The 18,355-nt window shown below is 42.8% G+C and overlaps 7 protein-coding genes across 8 annotated transcripts; 2 read left to right on the forward strand and 5 right to left on the reverse strand.

Moving 5' to 3' along the window:
- Window positions 1-32: 32 nt before the first annotated feature.
- Window positions 33-4,079, forward strand: LOC135430190 (ankyrin repeat, PH and SEC7 domain containing protein secG). The gene is made up of 3 exons (XM_064684754.1): window positions 33-441; window positions 1,351-2,577; window positions 3,250-4,079. The coding sequence occupies exons 1-3, from the start codon at window positions 222-224 to the stop codon at window positions 3,609-3,611; spliced, it is 1,809 nt and encodes a 602-aa protein (XP_064540824.1). The 5' UTR covers window positions 33-221; the 3' UTR covers window positions 3,612-4,079.
- Window positions 4,037-5,362, reverse strand: LOC135430198 (ankyrin repeat domain-containing protein 39). The gene is made up of 3 exons (XM_064684761.1): window positions 5,226-5,362; window positions 4,570-4,776; window positions 4,037-4,505 (listed from the first exon to the last, which is right to left on the reverse strand). Exons 1-3 carry the CDS (start codon window positions 5,326-5,328, stop codon window positions 4,267-4,269), a joined length of 549 nt encoding a protein of 182 aa, XP_064540831.1. The 5' UTR covers window positions 5,329-5,362; the 3' UTR covers window positions 4,037-4,266.
- Window positions 5,363-5,490: 128 nt separating this feature from the next.
- On the reverse strand, window positions 5,491-9,719 carry LOC135430200 (uncharacterized). Of its 2 annotated transcripts, none has more exons than XM_064684764.1 (2): window positions 9,577-9,719; window positions 5,491-5,899 (listed from the first exon to the last, which is right to left on the reverse strand). In XM_064684764.1, the coding sequence occupies exon 2, from the start codon at window positions 5,881-5,883 to the stop codon at window positions 5,491-5,493; it is 393 nt and encodes a 130-aa protein (XP_064540834.1). In that variant the 5' UTR covers window positions 5,884-5,899; window positions 9,577-9,719. The 2 variants fall into 2 exon arrangements, with proteins under 2 accessions (XP_064540834.1, XP_064540835.1); XM_064684765.1 differs by lacking the exon at window positions 9,577-9,719 and adding an exon at window positions 7,268-7,339.
- On the reverse strand, window positions 5,899-8,686 carry LOC135430201 (uncharacterized). The gene is made up of 3 exons (XM_064684766.1): window positions 8,357-8,686; window positions 6,686-6,789; window positions 5,899-6,276 (listed from the first exon to the last, which is right to left on the reverse strand). Exons 1-3 carry the CDS (start codon window positions 8,436-8,438, stop codon window positions 6,076-6,078), a joined length of 387 nt encoding a protein of 128 aa, XP_064540836.1. The 5' UTR covers window positions 8,439-8,686; the 3' UTR covers window positions 5,899-6,075.
- Window positions 9,720-9,865: 146 nt separating the features above from the next.
- LOC135430192 (reticulocalbin-2) lies at window positions 9,866-12,545 on the forward strand. The gene is made up of 5 exons (XM_064684756.1): window positions 9,866-10,024; window positions 10,100-10,668; window positions 11,226-11,373; window positions 11,548-12,004; window positions 12,068-12,545. The coding sequence occupies exons 2-5, from the start codon at window positions 10,446-10,448 to the stop codon at window positions 12,266-12,268; spliced, it is 1,029 nt and encodes a 342-aa protein (XP_064540826.1). The 5' UTR covers window positions 9,866-10,024; window positions 10,100-10,445; the 3' UTR covers window positions 12,269-12,545.
- A 577-nt stretch (window positions 12,546-13,122) lies between these two features.
- Window positions 13,123-15,247, reverse strand: SP555. The gene is made up of 4 exons (XM_064684758.1): window positions 14,486-15,247; window positions 14,259-14,416; window positions 13,471-13,689; window positions 13,123-13,355 (listed from the first exon to the last, which is right to left on the reverse strand). The coding sequence occupies exons 1-4, from the start codon at window positions 15,009-15,011 to the stop codon at window positions 13,308-13,310; spliced, it is 951 nt and encodes a 316-aa protein (XP_064540828.1). The 5' UTR covers window positions 15,012-15,247; the 3' UTR covers window positions 13,123-13,307.
- Window positions 15,248-15,429: 182 nt separating this feature from the next.
- On the reverse strand, window positions 15,430-16,516 carry LOC135430213 (uncharacterized). The gene has a single exon (XM_064684782.1). It carries the CDS (start codon window positions 16,235-16,237, stop codon window positions 15,509-15,511), a length of 729 nt encoding a protein of 242 aa, XP_064540852.1. The 5' UTR covers window positions 16,238-16,516; the 3' UTR covers window positions 15,430-15,508.
- Window positions 16,517-18,355: the final 1,839 nt, after the last annotated feature.

An 18,355-nucleotide genomic window follows, 5' to 3' on the forward strand; every position in this document is an offset into this window, starting at 1 on the left:
TCTCTCTCTCTCTGTCTCTCTTGGCTCTCCCGCACAGCGCGTGCCACTCCGGGTGGTGGGTTTTCCATAGGTCTGTGCCTTAATTCGTTTAGTCTCTTTTCGTGCGCTTTTCCGGCCAGTCTTAATCACTTTTCCACGGCGTTTGCCTTTTTTGTTAATTTTTTTCATTTGCCATTTGCATCTGCTGCGAATTTGCTTCAACTTTTTGGCCCCATGGCAAAATGCTGTCCTATGATCTCAACGAGCGTTTGCTGAGCGCCGTCCACAGCGGCGATTTTGGCCAGGCACTCAACTGCATCCTCGAAGGTGCCCAGGCCACGTACGTCTCATCCACATGCGGCCGCACGGCCGTTGGCACCGCGGCGCTGCTTGGCGACGCCGAACTGCTGGAGTTACTGGTCCAATCCTGTGAGGAACCTCAGCTGAATCTCTATCATCAGAGTGAGTTAAGCCTTACAGACGACACCAAGTGTTTGCTTGCTTTCATGGGCAACAGCTGGTCATAGAAAATCAATTTGGGGTGGTATTCCAAGTGTTCCAATCCTCCCCAAATCTCTTTGTTGCCATTTTCAAACCAATTTTTATACCTATTCTTATGCAGTTTTCAAAATATATTTAAATTAACGGCATAAAACACCTTTCAAAAGTTTATTAACATTTTAAATATTTGGCTAGAATTTAAAACATTTAATTTATTTAGATAATTTATTCAATTAATGAATGGCAGCTGGCCTAGCCTCGAAAATAATTCCCAAAAATTGAGCATAATTATGTCGTTTGATCATGTCCAGACTGTCCACCCTTAAGGTTCGAGGGTAGTTTCCCATACAACGCACGGCAGGTGATCAGATACATCATACACTGAGAGAAAAACATTAGAAGTTGCTACTTCGAAATTTCTTAACATTGGAACAGATTGCCTATTTTCAAAATCGTTTATCTTTAAAATTATTTAAAAATCCAAATAATATTTTAACGATTCCAGTTTAATTATAAAATGCACTTGAGATTTCAAGAACTAAATGCATTTTTCTCTGAGTGTAGCACCGTCAATGACCCAAATTACAAAATGATGTCGAAAGACGAATGCAAGAAAATGGAAAAATTCGTAAACATTATCTAGAGAGGGGAAGAGAGGGAGAGCGAGAACCGGTTGAGGTGTTGGGCTGCTTCAGGTGTGGCCCACTGATAATGCACCTGAATGTTTTTCGGCTCTGTGAATGTTTCAGTTGACCAACCGCCGTCGGTTGGAACTCAGGTAGTTTGGGCGTTGGAGGAACTGTCAGAGACGAGGCTAAATGAGTAAAATGATTGGAAATGAAAAAGTGTCAACTGCTGATTTGCTTCCAGCTCAGACGGATACGCTGGAGATTGAGAGCACGCCCGAGGGCATGGAGAAACTGGAATGGGTGGATGAGTTCGAGGGCGAGAGCTGGTCGGAGCACGAAGGCGGCGACGATTCCCAGCTATATCATTATTATGCCAAGACCTTTGAGAGTACGGGTGAATTTCTGACGCAATGCTGCGCCAGCTGCCGTGAACAAGATCCGCATCTGTACGACTCGGACCTGGCCACGCCGCTGCACTATGCCGCCGCCTGGGGGCATGAGGAGTGCGTCGCCGTGCTGCTGAAGCATCAGGCGCCGATCAATGTGGTCAACAGCGAGGGCTATACGCCGCTGCATGTGGGCGCCGGCTATGTGGAGGTGACCCGGCAGCTGATCAAGCACGGCGCACTGGTCAACTCGAAGACTCTGAGCGATGGCAAGACGGCGCTGCATCTGGCCATCGAGAATCGTTGCAGCGATGCGGCGCATCTGCTGCTGCAGACCAATATCAATATCAACGAAACGGATGACGAGGGCGAGACGCCGCTAATGGTGGCCATTGCGTGCAATCAGCAGGAGCTGGCCAGGGAGCTGATCGAGCGTGGTGCACGCATCAATCTCCAGGACAAGCAGGGCTATACGGCGCTCTATTTCGCGGCCATCGGACGGCATCGGCAGCTGGCCGAGCTGCTGCTGGAGCGCGGCGCTCGGCGTCTGCCCGCACAGCATCTGCTGCACCAGTGTCTGGGCCCGGATGCCGAGGATCGTGCGATGGTGGAGCTGCTGCTGCAGCATGGCGAGAGCCTCAGTGTGCGCGACTCCGACAACCTGACGCCCATCATGCTGGCCATACACCAGCAGCTGCCCGAGCTGCTCGCCTATCTGCTGGGCCAGGCGGAGCAGCAGCGACGCCAGGGCCTCTATACGGATGCCCAGGACGTGGGCCTGCTGCTCTTCGCCGTGCAGCAGGTGGAGAATATCAATGCGTTTCGTCAAATATTGCGCGTCCTGCTCGCCAAGCTGCCGAGTGCCCGGCGCGATCTCTACAGCTTCAAGGCGCCGACGGTCATCTGTGGCTTCGTCTATAGCGAGACGCCTCTGGCGCGTGCCATCAGCCTGCAGCGCCTGGACATTGCCCAGCTGCTGTTGCGCGAGGGCTGCAATCTCTCCCAGATCTGTTGCGAGTATGTTGTCAACGAGCTGCGCTCCAACTGCAACCAGCAGAGTTTGGCATTTGCTCAGCTCTTGGGTACGTTCAATTTCAATTTCGATTTATATTCGATTAAATGCAACTCGAAATTCGTTACAATTCTACTCGCTACATTTCATAATTTCGTTATATTTTCATTTAAATTTTATTCACCCTGAATTCGTTACAATTCTACTCGCTGAATCTAATATTTTCGTTATATTTTCATTCAAATTTTATTCACTCCACTTCTCACTTTAACTCGTTACATTTTAACTCGTAGAATCTTTGGCCAATCCCAATTTATCTTGTCTTGTCTTACGAATAACATTTGTACTCGTTACATTAAAATGCTTAGTTTTCCCACCTATTCAACTCATTCTCTATATCTATATCTTTAATTGATCAAATGAAACTTTCATACTTTTTTTTTTAACTCATCTCAATTTATTGACTCTTTTCCCATATCTCATATCTTTCGATATGTTATCTGAATTTAATTGATCCCATATTTAGTTTGTAATTCGTCACCGATTTTTATTTACATTGACATCATTTGGCATCCGTTACATTTTTGCTACTCGTTTCATTTTAAATGGTCATATTTGAATTCGTTCCTTCCTTCAATTCTTACCACATTTCAACTCGTTGCATATTTCAACTGTACTCGTCCTCCTGTTCTCTCGTTGCTTTCGATAATTCGTTACATTTCCGATTCTCTCCCCTTGCCAGGACATGTTGGTTTCAAGTTCTCCCCGCCCACCGATACGAGTGACACATCAAAGTCTACCGAACCCAGGCGTTTGTCCTTTGACCGGGACATGCGCCAGTTGAGCACCCAGCCCCGCCCACTGCAATCGCTGTCCCGCCAGGTGATACGTCAAGAACTGTTGCGGGCGCTGCAGGACAATCCGCAGCTGCACGCAAAGTATGTGCCGACGGCGAAGAGCTCGACGCTGGCGCGCATCGTGGACGAGGAGCTGTGCATGCCGCAGACCCTCAAGAAGTATCTCAGCGAATTTGCCGAGGTGCCAACAATGATTGGCAGGCAATTGATTGGTCATGTAATACGATCTCCAGAGTCCTGGGATTAACAACGAATCTATTAAAATGATGATTGTGTGCAATTTCTGGTATTTATTTAAGTTATTTATATTATATATATATATATATATATATATATATATATAGATTTATATAATACGTAGGTATGTATAGTTTGTATATTGCCCCTTAGTGTAGAGTATGTATGTGAAAATGTAGGGTATTTGAATGCGTCTAGTTGAAGGTACACAATCTTCTGGGCATACTATAAAAACACATTTCATTTAGGCATGCACATAGCGGGAATCTATCTATCTATTTATAACCCATATGTAGTCTAAACGTATTTAACATGTTCTTTCGATTCGACAATGCCAAAGTTTGACTTTTGCAATATTCTTGTATTAAATTAAGACACTTTAACTGCGTGTTACAATAAAGGCAACTATATAGAAAATTGTGAAAAATTATAAAATATGAATTGGTTTCGTTTCTCTTTTAACATTTTTGCGCTTACACTTTACAGTTGAAAAAAATATACATGCAAATATTACGAATGAGAACTAACTGCCCTATAAAAAATGCCTACAAAAGATATGATAACAAATACCATAAAATTTAGGTCAGTTGGACAATATTATAGATCGAACTTATAGAGCTACAAAACGGTTAGTATCTATTTGACTACTCCATATTTCTCCATGTTTAGGGTTTTAGCAGCAGCTTGAAATCATCATTGGCATTCTCCATGATATACTCAAATGCGATCTTGTCCTTGTTGTCCTTGAGCAGCTTCAGTGCCGGCTGCTGCTTCAACAGATAGCGACACACCTCCAGCTGGCCACGGAGCGCGGCGCGATGCAACGCACTCTGCCCGCACTCATCCTGCAGCAGCAGATTAACCTTCGGCTGCTCCGCCAGCAGCTTGACAATGTCCAAGTGGCCTGTAGCAATAGAAGCATATATTATATGTATGTATATATAAATATATTAATGTATATATATTACCCATCATGGCAGCACGATGTAGAGCCGTGGCGCCCGCCTTGGTGACTGCATTTACATCCACTTTGCCCTCCGCCAGCAGCAGCTTGCAGATCTGCTCGTTGCCATTGCGCGCCGCATAGTGCAGGGCAGTGTAGTCGCAATCGTCGCGCGCCATTGCCTGACCCTTCTTGATGAACTCACGCACTCGCTCCACCTCGTTGTATATGGCTATAGGGAGAATATCTATTAGTGAGTGAGATCTTTCTAGTTGCAAGAATGGATATCTTCGGCATGCCGAAGATAAAAGAACTATGTGGAATTATGGCTTACGGTTATGCGAGAAGAATAATGATGCTCGGATTTACAGAGTTGGGTTAAGATATCGTGAAAAACAGAAAGTTGCTTTATGAACTTGGCAATATAGTAGTCTGATATTGATAAGATGCTTGGTAAATACCTTATTCAGGCAAGATATCAACAAAATGTTCATATAAGAACTTTATTTTTGAGCGCTCACTATTGAAATATTGATGAAACAATTATAATACCGTCCGATTGGGTATATAAAAGATTGCACATATGTTTGCATGAATCATGAATCATTTTATGCATATATGAAAAAACCCAATCAAAGTTTGGTCTGTTATTGTGTGTCTGGAACTGAGAGCTTGACTCACCTGCATTCCAAATGCCCCGATCGAAGTCCATATCGCTGAGCGTCTGCTGTGCCGGCTGCGCCTGTTTGTGGCACTTGCAATTGTCCGCGCTATGCTGATCCATTTTCCCTGATGATGATGTACTACTTGGCGAAGGTTTCGTGTTTAAGTGAAATTGTTGTTGATTGGTGACGAGATGACGAGATAATCAATGATGAACTGATTTGGTTGGCTTTTGGATTTGGGATTTGCGTTGTGGCTGTCAGTTGCTCTTTGATCCTTTTGTCTAAACCTCGCGCTGCATAGTCCAACAGATTTCGGCCTCGCCGCAACTGCATACAACCTTATAGCTGAGCTGTGCCAGCGTATTCAGCATAACCATGGGCGGCACAGCGATCAGGACACCATTGACGCAGGGCTTAACCGACAGACGATTGGAGAGGGCTTGTATCTCGGCCTGATTAAGGCCAAACACGGTGCAAGTGTAATCGTGCAGTGAACCCTTGACGGTGACGTAAGCGAAATTGCCCTCCGATTGCAGAATGGGCACGGGTATGGTCACAACATTAGTTGGGCAGCCGGGTACAGATGCTGACGATGCCACCGCCGGCGGTGGTGGTGGGCACTCGCAGTTTAATGTGGATTCCTTTTGCGTTGGCGCTGGCTGATTATCGGTCATACTTTGCTTTTAAACACTAAACACACACATATATGAAAATTATATCGAAAAGGCTTGGTTACTTAATTTTTCTATTCTTTCTATTTCCACTTGTCAGGTTGCTATATTTTCTCCATACACACATACACACACAAATACATGATACAAACACACACACACACACAAACCGAGAGAGAAATTCGGAGAGAACTTTTACTCGGGCGAATCAACCTTGTGATAATTGCCTAAACTGGCCGCCTCGCGACCTATGTTCGATAGATTCTCGCGCACTACGGATACGGACTCGGATTCTGGTTCGGGCTCGTCGAAATCCTTGCGCATGGTCCACATATATTCGTTATAGTCCTGCTTAACGGCCGTCGATGAGCTGGCCACAACGCGAAAACCCAAAATCTGCAACAAGATTTTTGGAGTTAGGAGCAACGTTTTTTTTTTCTTTACAGTGAAAGCTCGACGAACGGACAGCTCCCGTTAGCGGATACCGCTAATTGTTTTTAGCCCAATTCTATGTACAAATTCGTTTGTAGAGATAAAAAAAAAAGTATTTGTAGACTTATCAATCAAATTTTTATACGAAAATAAGACTTGAACATTGAAATGGCTTCTAGAAAACTTGAAGCAATCGATAATTTGCAATCTTTGGGAAGTTTTTAAATATACATATTATTAATCATGAAAATATGTATAATTTTTTGGGGAAGCTAGGAATATTTTGATGTTTCTTCATAGCGTAAAGACCCTGATAGAACTGATATAGGAGCTGTCCGCTCAAGGGAGCTTTCACTGTATTGGGCGTGTTTACCTCTAAGGCTGATAGAATGCGACACGGATGCACTAGGTAGACAATTGTGGACTCATCACTGTAGCCGCCGCACGAGAACTTGTTCAACTGTTCGATGTCGTCAGCTGCGAATGTCGGAGTAGGTTCTGTTTTGAGGCTTATCGTAACTTTTATATGTATGTATATATTTTCTTTCGGGCTTAATATTGTTTAGTTTGGGGTGTTTATACAGTAAGGCAATATGACAAGCACTGAGCAAAGATAATAATAATAATGCTTGGAGCGCCAGGGGAATGACGTCAGCAACCGGCCGCTGGCCTCCACTCATTTTGCGTGCGTGTGTGTGTGTGTGTGTGTGTGTGTCTATTACGTGTGCCTGTGTTGGATGTGCTAATTAAGCAAAAACCAAGACCCAATAAATTGTGTACTAGTTTGAAACAAAAGCGCAACGTAGTTTTCATTTTATATGAAACATATTTATATAGAAAAGTGCATTGACTTTTCTAAAAAAAAAAAACAACTTGGTAAATATAAAGTCTATAAATATATATGTATGTATATATATATTATATATTTGTGCGAGTGTGTGTGTGGATGTCTCACCATGCAATCTACGGGCGTAATTCAACTGCACTCAGTGCGAAACAAAACGAAACTGACGGCTTAATGTGCGACAAGAAATACAATCAAGAGAGCGTCACACAAGCAGAGAGAAAGAGAGAGAGTTTGAGCAATAACTTCGTGCTCATGCACGCCAATGCTCGAATACACTATCTATGACTTCATTTTCGAATATTGTGCCAAACTTGTTCTCCAACGAATTAGCATTTGGTCGAAACGAAAGATTTCGCATATGCTTATGTTAATTATTAAGTTGTTATAAATTGGAGATTCCCAAATAAGAGTTGTCTAGAAAATTGAATTGATTTGAAAAATTCTTATTTTGTAAGTTTTTTGAAATCCGATATTTTTTAAATTAAAAAAAAAAGGTTTTCATTATTTTGGTAGAATGCCTAACAACGTGCGAGTTCGTGTCACGAAACTATTATACCCCGGTTTAACTATTTTCAATTCCCAGGGTAAATAATAAAAGAAACTAGTAAACAAAATTATAAAATGCAATTCACTTTGTTTGGTGGGTACCGATTAAAGACTCATACCGTTGTATTATACCACCTTATTGAAGGCCATAAAGCCATACACACATGAAAAGTGAAAGCAACGAATAAATTATCAAGTGATCCGAAAATGTGTAGCATGAACTACTTTTTGAGGATGCCACTGTAGGGCCAGGCTACACACAAATACATGCACACACCAGCTCACGGTCTTTTACAGACACTCAAGGACGGACTCATTCAAAAATTAGTTGGTAGTGTAAAGTGGAATAACCGACTACAAAAGAAAAGCTAACTAACGCCTCAGACTTGTGGGTGTTGTGCATGTGTGAGTGTGTCTACAAATATGACGAGGCACTCTTGAAATGATTTGTGTGGCGCAATAAAAAACAGACAAAAAAAAAAAAGAAGACGCAATACAGTAAACTAACATCGTCAACAATATTAACTCGAAGCAAATATAAGAAACCAACGGTGAATAATAACAAAATAAAAGGCACTTCTCAATGTAGAGAGAGAGAGAGAGAGAGCGAGAGCGAGAGAGCTCTACTTTAACTTGCAATTGTTGATTTACCTTTCAGTCCAGAGACAAGTACACGCCATGGATATTTGTGACTGTAGGAGGCTAGATTGCCGCGTATGATAATGTACGGCATTTGGTATAACTTTTTACTGTTTATTTTTTCCTTCTTTGTTTTTGGCTATTAATTAGCGCGGGCGGGGTCGTTACGAAGTAAACCGGTTCAAACTCGAATAAACCCAAATAGTTGTCGCTGGACGACAAAAGCTAACTGCTGTGCTGACTGAAGGCTGGCTCACGACTGAATTTTGTTTGCGAGCTTTCAGGTTTTCCCGTGTTGAAGTAGTTTTTGTTGTTTGTTTGTTTGCTTTTGTTTGTTATTAATGGGCCTGCCGTTATATCGCTCTCGCGTGCGCACTCTGTCTCTCTATCTGTAACGGTTAACAACTATATTGGATTAACACACATGTGTGTAAGCACTGAGCAGCCAATAGATAATCCCTTGCTCTCCACTAGAGTTGGGCGCATTTCGTGTTTTCTTTATTCACACGTGAACTCACTACTCAACTATCGTGTTAACACGAAAATATTTAATAGTTTAAAAATTCATCTCCGTAGACGTCAATAGACATTTTCTTAAATAAAAAAAATGAGCCTACCATATAAAAACTATAAATATTTGTTGGAGTTTGAGCCATTATTGACCTTGCGCATTTACGAATTGTTTCGTGTAAGAAACATCTGACACGAGCCCATCTTTACTCTCTACAACTAAAAGCCCGCTCTTGGCCAGGATATGAGAGACACACACACACGCACACACACACATACAAACGCACAAGTTGTCACAATCAGACGCTGACCAGTTGCATGTTCGTAAGGCTATTCACAACTCTATAGGCTATAATTACGTTGGCAAAGTTAATATATGTATTTGTGAATACTCGTTAGTCAACCAAAAATAGAGCCGGTCAACAACTCCTACGCAAGGCCTGCTTCTAATTGCACCATAAAACGTCCACCTCCTCCCACTCTGTTGCACTCTTACCCTTTCAAATGCCTGGTTTTTGTATCCTTGTGCGTGTTTTGCGCACACACAAAAATATTAATAAAAAAATGCGCGAGTCATAAACATAGCTGTTGGGGGAGCTTAAACGCAACAAATGATGTCATTTGAATTTATTTAATCAAATTTAAGTCCCGTTTCTCGTATGGCTCAGGTGCCCGTTTTTTTTTTTTTTTGTTTATTGTCGACCTATTTTAATGCAACTCACCCTTTATAAACGCACCACTTTTGTGTATTAAGCTTCCTAAGCTGTCTGTGTGACAGTCTTGGAGTTAAATGTTAAATTAATTGTATGTTTAATTTATGTTTAGTTTAGCAATCCGGCCAAAGTTGGCGAACAATTTTATTTGCAATAACAATAGCTAGTGATGTGTCGCTGTGCCGATATGCTGCAAGCGATAGGTGCCATCACCAATACCAGCTGCAATGGTATATCGATAACAGCATTACCTGTTCGATAACGTTGTGAGGATGCTGCGAATTTTGTTTAACGAGCTTGCTGAAAGTAAATATTTTTTAAAATGCTTGTAAATACTATAATTAAAATTTTTAATAAATAAAAAGTGCATGCGTAATTTAATGTAAGCAGCTAGACTGCATAGAGATAACACTCAGAGCGTTACTATACAGATTCGTGTGCACGACCCAAACAGCTGGTAAGCAAAACATAAAATTCAAATGTATTGAATAAACCATCCATATATTCATATGTGTATATATGTATATTTCAGGTTACGCAAATCCATTGACTGGGTTCATTAGAGTTCATAGAATTGGTTTTTGGCTATTACGTGTGCGTCGTCTTTGTCGCCGGCGGCTAGAAACTCAAGTGTCCCCCAGTACAAGTGGCTGTGTGTTTGTTTGTGTGTGTGTGTGTGTGTGTGTGTGTGTGTGTGTTACGCTCAGCATCCCAGAGCAAAAGGCCACCAAACAAATTCTCAGCACGGCCTTAGTGTACGTCAGACGAGCAAACGGCGAGCATCGAACGGGCCAACGGACTAGCTAATTTCAAGTGCCATATAAACAAATCCACGGAGCTGTGTACGCGTCGTGTCTGTGTCGTCATTAAGCAACGAAATGCCCAGAAATATGCCGCTTTGGCCAATGCTGATGTGCGCCATTGGCGTTCTGGCAATTGTTGGGCCCATGCCCGCCAACGGTGCCGTGGCCAACAGCCACAAGCATGAGAAGCATCTGAGCAAGGAGCGAGTCAAAGATGGCGTCTATATACCCAGGGATGCACATCATCATAGCGAGCTGGGCGAGCACAATGTGGAGTTCGATCATGAGGCCATTATAGGTGGGTAATGGGTTTATCCAGATCGGGCACGTAGCTGACTAACGTGTTGTTTTTAGCATGCACGCACACACAGTTGCCGCATTTAAATTGTTTATTTGTTAAATATGTTTATACCCTGTAGCCGTTGAAAACGCGTGAGGATGGGCATAATGATTTATGCAACAGACAGAAGAAGGCCCAGAAAATATATATGTTCATATCTATCAAAGGCAACCTGCCCTGTTGGTTCCCAAAATTGAACATTTCACGTATTTGAATGCCATCTTCTGGGCCGATCAAAATGTTTCAAAAAGGAAGGATAAAGAAACAATAACTGGCCACAGGGTATCTCCTGGTTGTGCACCGTTTACTTGAACAAACTTTGTAGTTTTTAAATTTATGAGATTTCTTCACTGTTCATAAAAATCTTAAATCGTTGCTCATTATTTCCATTTAATATTTGGGATTGTGTTTTGTCTATTGTGCGCACACGTGCAGATGTTGTGAATTTATTTCCTTTATATGCTTCGCTCTCTGCGCTGTTTCTTATGCATATTATATGTTTATCCCATGTACAGGCAATACAAAAGAGGCGCAGGAATTTGACACGCTGACACCGGAAGAGTCGAAGCGCCGACTGGCCATACTTATCAAGATGATGGATTTGAATAGTGATGAATTTATCGATCGGCATGAGTTGAAAGCATGGATTTTAAGGTCTTTTAAGTGAGTGTTGTTTGTTGATTAACCCAAGCTAACCAAACCCGACCTTGGGTTGCCCTCTAAAAAGGCAAACCCCGAAAAACTAATGCTAATGCTTTGCTAAGCCTGCCCGCCGCATGTGTCTGTGAACCGATAAATCAATTAAAACCCTTACTTAATATTGGTTACATGTTACAGAAAACTGTCGGAGGAGGAAGCAGCGGATCGTTTTGAGGAAATCGATCAGGATTTGGACGATCGAATTACTTGGACTGAGTACTTGCAGGACACCTATGCCATGGAGGATGAAAACTTTAAGAAAGACGTCATCGATTTCGATACCTACGAGGATGAGCAGAAAATGATAAAACAGGACAAGGAAATGTTTAACGCGGCCGATACCAACAAAGATGGCATGCTCAGTCTGGAGGAATATGTGTACTTTCAAAATCCCGAGGAGCATCCACAAATGTTGCCCGTGCTGCTTGAGCACACGATGCAGGATAAGGATCAAAATCATGATGGCAAAATCGATTTCCAAGAGTTTGTCGGCGCGGCGGCCGCACATCACGACAAAGAGTGGCTGATAACAGAAAAGGAACGCTTCGACAAAGATTACGATGCCAATGGAGATGGTGTGCTCTCGGGCAATGAGGTACTGCTTGCAATTGATATATATATAGTCCAGGTCCTTAACTGTTTTTTTTTGTTTGTTCAGGTCCTCTCGTGGATTGTGCCCAGCAATACAGTCATAGCGGACGATGAGGTGGATCATTTGTTTGTGGCCACCGATGAGGATCAGGACGATCGTTTATCGTACCTGGAGATCCTCAATAACTACGACACATTCGTGGGCAGCGAGGCGACCGACTATGGCGATCATTTGCAAAATATAAATCGCTTGTCCGATGAGCTCTAAACCATATCTCGAATTTGCTAGAAGAATCTGTGCTTAGTATTGTATTTTATTCATTTAGTTAGTAAATTAATGTTTTTATTTATGCAAATTCATGTGACATACCGTATATGCACAATTGTGCATATTATATAATAGAATATTTTTATTGTTGTATGCCATTTGTCTACAGTTTTGATTACTTAACACATGATCCATTTATAAATCGTAGTAATTTATATAGACACCAAAAAAACTAAGAAGCTACAATATTAATACATAAATAATTTTCACTAAATTATTTGTCTGCTTGTTTTAGGCCTGCTTTTATAAGTACTTAGGTTCTTAAGTTCTATAAAATGTTCTTGCAGTTTTACAAAAGCGTGAAAGAATTCCATACTTACGATCTATGCATAATATATATATAGTTAAGAGAGCTATTGTAAGAGATCGTACGGGTATGCTGAACTTTGCACATTTCGACTAGAATTTGAGAGAACCTGTTTGCACCTGGAATGCTTCGCGATTTGTTTCAATTAGTTAATTATTAACATTTGCTTAGTATTATTAGCTGCCTAATGTGCTACCAATTTTTACAGACATTTTGGGTTCGACAATTGTGAAGCAGCTTTGACTAGATTTTTACACTCGTACCAAAAAATAAATCTATAATTCTATATTGCTTAGCTTTAGTTATTAGAAATTATTATTATTATTATTTTCTGTTTTTTTTTTTTTTTGCTATACAGGCGCCATTTGTCTGCCTCCGTCTTATATCACAAATATTGCACCTAATTGGCCTATTACCGGAAACATTTTTGCTACAATTTCAACAGAAAGCGTTAAAGAAAAAGTCACAAACAAAAACAAAAACAAAATAAGGTTTTTATGCCCCATTTTTTTTTAAATAATAATAAATTGTGAACAAAAGAACTTTTCGTAACATCAAAAGTGCTTGAACTTCATACTTGAGATTTACAGAACTCGGTTCATCATATTTTCAAACAGTGCACACCCCCAAAATATGGCACAATACTGAGCTTCACGGGTCACACTTCGGTTCTTACACTTCTAAATCATAATTAATCATGCACATCTCCTGCTCATTTACCTATAATACATACATATACATATAGGTTATCTACACGCACACATTTACATATGTCCCATATGCTAGCCAAAATGGTGGATCTCTAGAAGCCACACAATATATCATAGTTGTCTACCTGACGCAGCGGCTCCATATCATCGATCACCTCCCCCAGATATTCGCTGATGGAGAGCGGCAATTTCAGCTTTTCCACATTGCCAGCAGTTCGTAATCTTCGCATTATCACCGCCCGACACCGATCCTGAAGATTAACGAATTCCCGTCTGGCGCACTTGAGCGTCATCTCGGTCTTCGCCGCCGTGGAGCATACGATAGGATATAGCGGTTCGTTCACCTGAGAAAATCATATAGATCAATATATAAATAAAGATATCTAGTGAGAGGTAAGTATCCCCTAACTGTACTACGATAAACCAACTGGAAATGGGTAAGAAGAGTAGAAAGATTATAGAGATTCCTGGATATGGTATATATATATAATATTGACCAGAACGATGAGATGAGTCGGATCTAGGTATTTCCCTTAGCAATAGCTAAGACTAAGGTAAGCCTTATCCCAAGATCGATATTTATTTTTAAGAAATCAAGCGATTATCTAAAAATCGATATTGGGTAAATGCTGAAGAGTTATCGGGAAGCCTTCTGGGATTTTTTTTATAAGACTAGACCAAGTTCGATATACATTTTGTAGAAATCAATTGATTATCTAAAAATCGATATGAATCGATATCGATATAAGACTCAACTAAAGATCGATATTTTTTTTTTTTTTGGAACTCATGCGATTATCTGAAAATCGATATTAATCGATATTTGGAAAATGCTGACGAGTTATCGGGAAGCCTTCTGGGATTACCCGTTCCCTTTAACTTGACCTTCTCCCTTTCCTCGCTCTCAACTCACCTTATCTAAACCTCTAAAAGCCACACCCAGGCACTTGCCGTCCTTGTAGTAGGTCAAGGTGCCTTCAATGCCATCGTAGAGCACGCCAATTTGCGTGGGATGATTCTCGCGGAATCCCTTCGTGTACACAAGAGCCACGCCCTTGTGCCAGAGAATGCCTGGAAGATATATAGAAAAAATGATATATAAATTTGGTTTGGTTTAAATTGGTTAATTTGATGGCTCACCCTTGTGGGACAGGCCCCAGCCGTGCTCGTTCTCGCCAAGCATGTTGCGGAAGGCGTTCGCGTGCAGGCGACAGGATTTGGTGCCGATGCCAAACATAATGGAGGTGCCAAAGACCCGCTGGGACACGTGCAGTTCCCAGTAGTAGCGGCCGTTGTTGAGAGCGCGCTTGCCCTGGATGCCGGCGGTGCCTTTGCTCCAATTGGGATGAAAGTGCACGGTGCGCGAATTGGGTCCACTGAGCACAACCTCCTTGGAGCGATAGCGCTTGCTCCACGTCCAATCGTCCTCCACGCCATGCCGCAGCGGGCACGCGGACATCTGATCCGTTAGCGCCGGCTGCGAGTGCTTATCCCTTATGTTATGGTGTGCCCCATCGCAGCGCGAATGCGCCTGGCGTCGTCGTCGCGGGGGCGTCTGTGGCAGCATCGGTTGAGGCTGTTGTTGCTCCAATTCTATGTCGGACATTGCGCAAACGATTCTTAAATGATGCTTCAGCTGGTGCGTCGATATGACAATGTTAAACATTCACAGCAAATTTGTACAAAAGACTTCCTAAAGCCTACTTGATTCTAGAGGCCACTCGACAGCTGGCGGGCGGCACTTCAAATGGCTGCCCACCGCCTGCTCCTGCTCCCGCTCCTCGAGATGGTTGGGTCTGATGTGCTCAGCCTTCCACTGATTTCTCCTGCTGCTGTTGTTCTTTTCCTCCTTCTCCAGTGAGGCGTGGAGGGTGCAGAAGGCTGTCTATCAGGAGGTGCTGTTGTGCCTGCCCCTACTCCTCCTCCTGAGAGGCAGCTGTGCCTCCTCCTTCTTCTCCTGGTAGCTGCTGCTATAAGTTTCCTCCTCCTCCTGCACTTCCTCCTGCTTCTCCTGATAGCTCCGGCTGCTGCTGTCCGTCTCCTCCTCCTGAGGGGCTGCTGTGCCTCCTCCTACTCCTCCTGATAGCTGATGCTGCTATACGTCTTCTCCTCCTCGTTGCGCCTCCTCCTGATAGAATCTACAGTTCTTCTTCTGCTGCTGCTCTACAGATGGCTGGTTATCAAAAGTTGCTCTTGCTGAACTTCCTGCTGCACTTCCTCCTGCAACTCCGGCAGATAGCTGCTGCTGTTGCTGTACGTCTCCTCCTCCTGCTCCTCCAGATAGCTGCACGTTTCCTCCTCCTGCTCCTCCAGATAGCTGCACGTCTCCACCTCCTCCTGTTCCTCCAGATAGCTGCACGTCTCCTCCTCCAGATGCTCCTCCTGCGAGGCTGCCAGTGAGCCGTAGCCGCTGCTCAGCGAACTCGTGCTGCGACTGTATGGTAGATAATTGATGATGCGATGATGGCTGCTTCTTGGCTCGAGACTTCGCTTCAGTTCGCGCCTGATCCTGCGCAGCTGCTTGTAGTCCTGGTCACCGCCGCTGCCAACGCCGCCGGCGCCGCCGCCGTCGCGCCGCTGTGTATGCAGCTGCAAATGGAAATGATGCCGACAATAGCCCTGCGGACTGTGCGCACAGAAGCGGCACGCTTCCAGATTGAGCCCGGCGCCCAGCGGCAGGATGGGCTCCAAGTGGCGACGCTTCTGGCGGCGTCGGCTCTGCTCCAGCTGCAGGTGCTCCAGATGCTGCAGCGCCTTACGATCGCCGACCGTTTCGGCGGACTCCTGCAGCAAGCGGGCGTTGCGCGGAAAGCATCTGTCGTGGACGTGCAGCACCAGGCGTTGGCAGTAGAGGCACAGCGATTGGAACAGCAGCAATAACACGATAATCATATAGAACAAATTGGGGGTGGCTATGCGTGTGTGTGTGCGTGAGTGTGTGTGCGTGTGTGTGTGTGTGGGGGTTGCTCGGGCAGCTCAGGTGGCCGCTTTTATATGGGCTTCCGTCTCCACTTTCACTCCTGGAGCAGCTCCTTGGCTCCTCGTGCTTTTATTTGCATATTTCACTTTTATTATTTTCCTCCTTTTTGTTTGGACTTGTTGTAATTCCCAACCGCTTCTGACAGCGCTGCTCTCTGCACTTCGCACTTCGCACTCTGCACTCGCCAATGTCTCGCGCTGTTCTGCTCGATTTTCCAATTTGAATTCGAACTAAATATCTACCCCTATTTGACGCACAGCTGGAAAGGTTTTTTGTCTTTTTTCTTTTCTTTTCCCGTTTCCACCACCAATTGGAATTTGTACTGTTGTGTGCGTGTGTGCTGGCATATCATTATCATATGGTTACGTGTGTGCCACCCTCTGTTATCGCCATACCACCCCCACTCCACCCCCCTACCCCCCGCCCCACACAGACCCCAACCCTCTGCGACATGCGCACAAGTGCCCGACGTCCCAACACCAAGTGGTGAGTTTTAGTCGAGCATCAGAACTTTGGCTCACTTTTTGGGAATAGCGCTCTCGTCTTCTAAGCGCGCCCCTGTCTTCTAGCCAGAAATCAACCCCTCTCCTCTGTCATCGCAACCATCCCTCAGCTCATTAACTTTGAATATAAAAAAAAAAATTATCTCTTCATATATCAGGGAAGGCAACTGCAATACCTGTTTGTCTGTTGTATTAACAAAACTGCCCTGATTGACTGACTAACTGACTGACTGACTGACTAAAGGATTGACTGACTGGCCGATTGATGATCAACTGTGTGTGTGCGTGTGTATGTATGTAGGCATGCATGTGTGTTCTTTTGTAGCATACAAGTTAACTTGCCACAGCACAAACAATTAGTCAACATTTATTTTTAAATATATCGCCCTTCTATGCGATTCTCATGAATTTAAGTAAGTCTGTTCTATTAATAGGCTGTGGTCCATTTACTTTCTCTTAATAACAATTTGTGATTATTTGTTTATTTCGTAGGTATATGTATATTTTTGTGTTTATGTGTATGTTTGTGTACATCTCCATATATAAAATTGTTTGTCCTGACTGACTGACTGACTGACTGATTGGTGATCAACGCCCAGCATAAACCGTAAGAGCTACGAAGCTGAAAATTGCAATATAGTTACCTTTTGTGATGAAGGTGTACGTTCAGACGGGGTTTCGGGAAATTCCACCCGCATGTTTGGAAAAATCGCGAAAAACGTTTGTATATTTGTGTATGCATGTATGTATGTGGATATGTACATTTGCATGCATATGTGAACGTGTTTGTGTGTGCATGTCTGTATGTATGTATAACATGTATGTGTATACACATGTATGTAAGTATATATGTATGTATGTTTGTATTATTGTCTGTAAGTACACAAGTATTTTGTACGAAGAGATATACAAATTATATATTTGTGTCTGTATTTGTGTGTGCGTGTGTGTGTGTGTGGGGGGGGGGGGGGGCGTGTGTGTGTTAGTGTGCGCATGCATGTATGTATGCATTTATGTACACATGTATGCATGCATGTTTGTTTTCTAATGCCAAACGTAGACCAAGCTTATTTGTCGCTGTGCTGCAAATTTAAATAAAACGAATTTCTACCAAGTGCTCTACTCCTCGATTCTCAAGAATTCAAGTAGGCTCTGCCGTTTTCATGCTTAGCTAGCAGTGTAGTGTTTTTTTTGTTTTTGTTTTTTGTTGTTTTTGTTTGTTGTTTTTTGTTTTTGTCTGTTTGTGTGTACATTTATATGTATGTACATATATATGTTTCTATGTACGTGTCTACATATACATATATGTATGTATGTACGTGTATGTATGTACGTTTGTACATATATATGTATGTATGTACGTTTGTACATATATATGTATGTATGTACATATATATGTACGTATGTAAGTGTATGTATGTATGTACGTGTGCACATATATATTTATATATGTATGCATGTATGTACATATCTATGTATAGATGAACATATGTATGTATGTACGTATGTATGTATGCATGTTTCTTT

The sequence above is a fragment of the Drosophila montana genome, unplaced genomic scaffold (assembly GCF_035044405.1).
Source record: "Drosophila montana isolate Dmon_TW-CO22-7 unplaced genomic scaffold, ASM3504440v1 contig_2_1, whole genome shotgun sequence".
NCBI lineage: Eukaryota > Metazoa > Arthropoda > Insecta > Diptera > Drosophilidae > Drosophila > Drosophila montana.

Coding starts and splice junctions, on each gene's coding strand:
- LOC135430201 (XM_064684766.1), bottom strand. CDS start 8,438: ATGCCGTACATTATCATACGCGGCAATCTAGCCTCCTACAGTCACAAA. Junction 6,790..8,356: donor ACTTGTCTCTGGACTGAAAG/GTAAATCAACAA, acceptor CGACATTCGCAG/CTGACGACATCGAACAGTTG. Junction 6,277..6,685: donor GCATTCTATCAGCCTTAGAG/GTAAACACGCCC, acceptor ATCTTGTTGCAG/ATTTTGGGTTTTCGCGTTGT.
- LOC135430190 (XM_064684754.1), top strand. CDS start 222: ATGCTGTCCTATGATCTCAACGAGCGTTTGCTGAGCGCCGTCCACAGC. Junction 442..1,350: donor GCTGAATCTCTATCATCAGA/GTGAGTTAAGCC, acceptor ATTTGCTTCCAG/CTCAGACGGATACGCTGGAG. Junction 2,578..3,249: donor GGCATTTGCTCAGCTCTTGG/GTACGTTCAATT, acceptor TCCCCTTGCCAG/GACATGTTGGTTTCAAGTTC.
- LOC135430198 (XM_064684761.1), bottom strand. CDS start 5,328: ATGGATCAGCATAGCGCGGACAATTGCAAGTGCCACAAACAGGCGCAG. Junction 4,777..5,225: donor TCGGGGCATTTGGAATGCAG/GTGAGTCAAGCT, acceptor TTCTCCCTATAG/CCATATACAACGAGGTGGAG. Junction 4,506..4,569: donor ACATCGTGCTGCCATGATGG/GTAATATATATA, acceptor CTATTGCTACAG/GCCACTTGGACATTGTCAAG.
- LOC135430200 (XM_064684764.1), bottom strand. CDS start 5,883: ATGACCGATAATCAGCCAGCGCCAACGCAAAAGGAATCCACATTAAAC.
- LOC135430213 (XM_064684782.1), bottom strand. CDS start 16,237: ATGATTATCGTGTTATTGCTGCTGTTCCAATCGCTGTGCCTCTACTGC.
- SP555 (XM_064684758.1), bottom strand. CDS start 15,011: ATGTTTAACATTGTCATATCGACGCACCAGCTGAAGCATCATTTAAGA. Junction 14,417..14,485: donor CTGGGGCCTGTCCCACAAGG/GTGAGCCATCAA, acceptor TATATCTTCCAG/GCATTCTCTGGCACAAGGGC. Junction 13,690..14,258: donor CTTTTAGAGGTTTAGATAAG/GTGAGTTGAGAG, acceptor TGATTTTCTCAG/GTGAACGAACCGCTATATCC.
- LOC135430192 (XM_064684756.1), top strand. CDS start 10,446: ATGCCCAGAAATATGCCGCTTTGGCCAATGCTGATGTGCGCCATTGGC. Junction 11,374..11,547: donor TGGATTTTAAGGTCTTTTAA/GTGAGTGTTGTT, acceptor TACATGTTACAG/AAAACTGTCGGAGGAGGAAG. Junction 12,005..12,067: donor GTGTGCTCTCGGGCAATGAG/GTACTGCTTGCA, acceptor TTGTTTGTTCAG/GTCCTCTCGTGGATTGTGCC.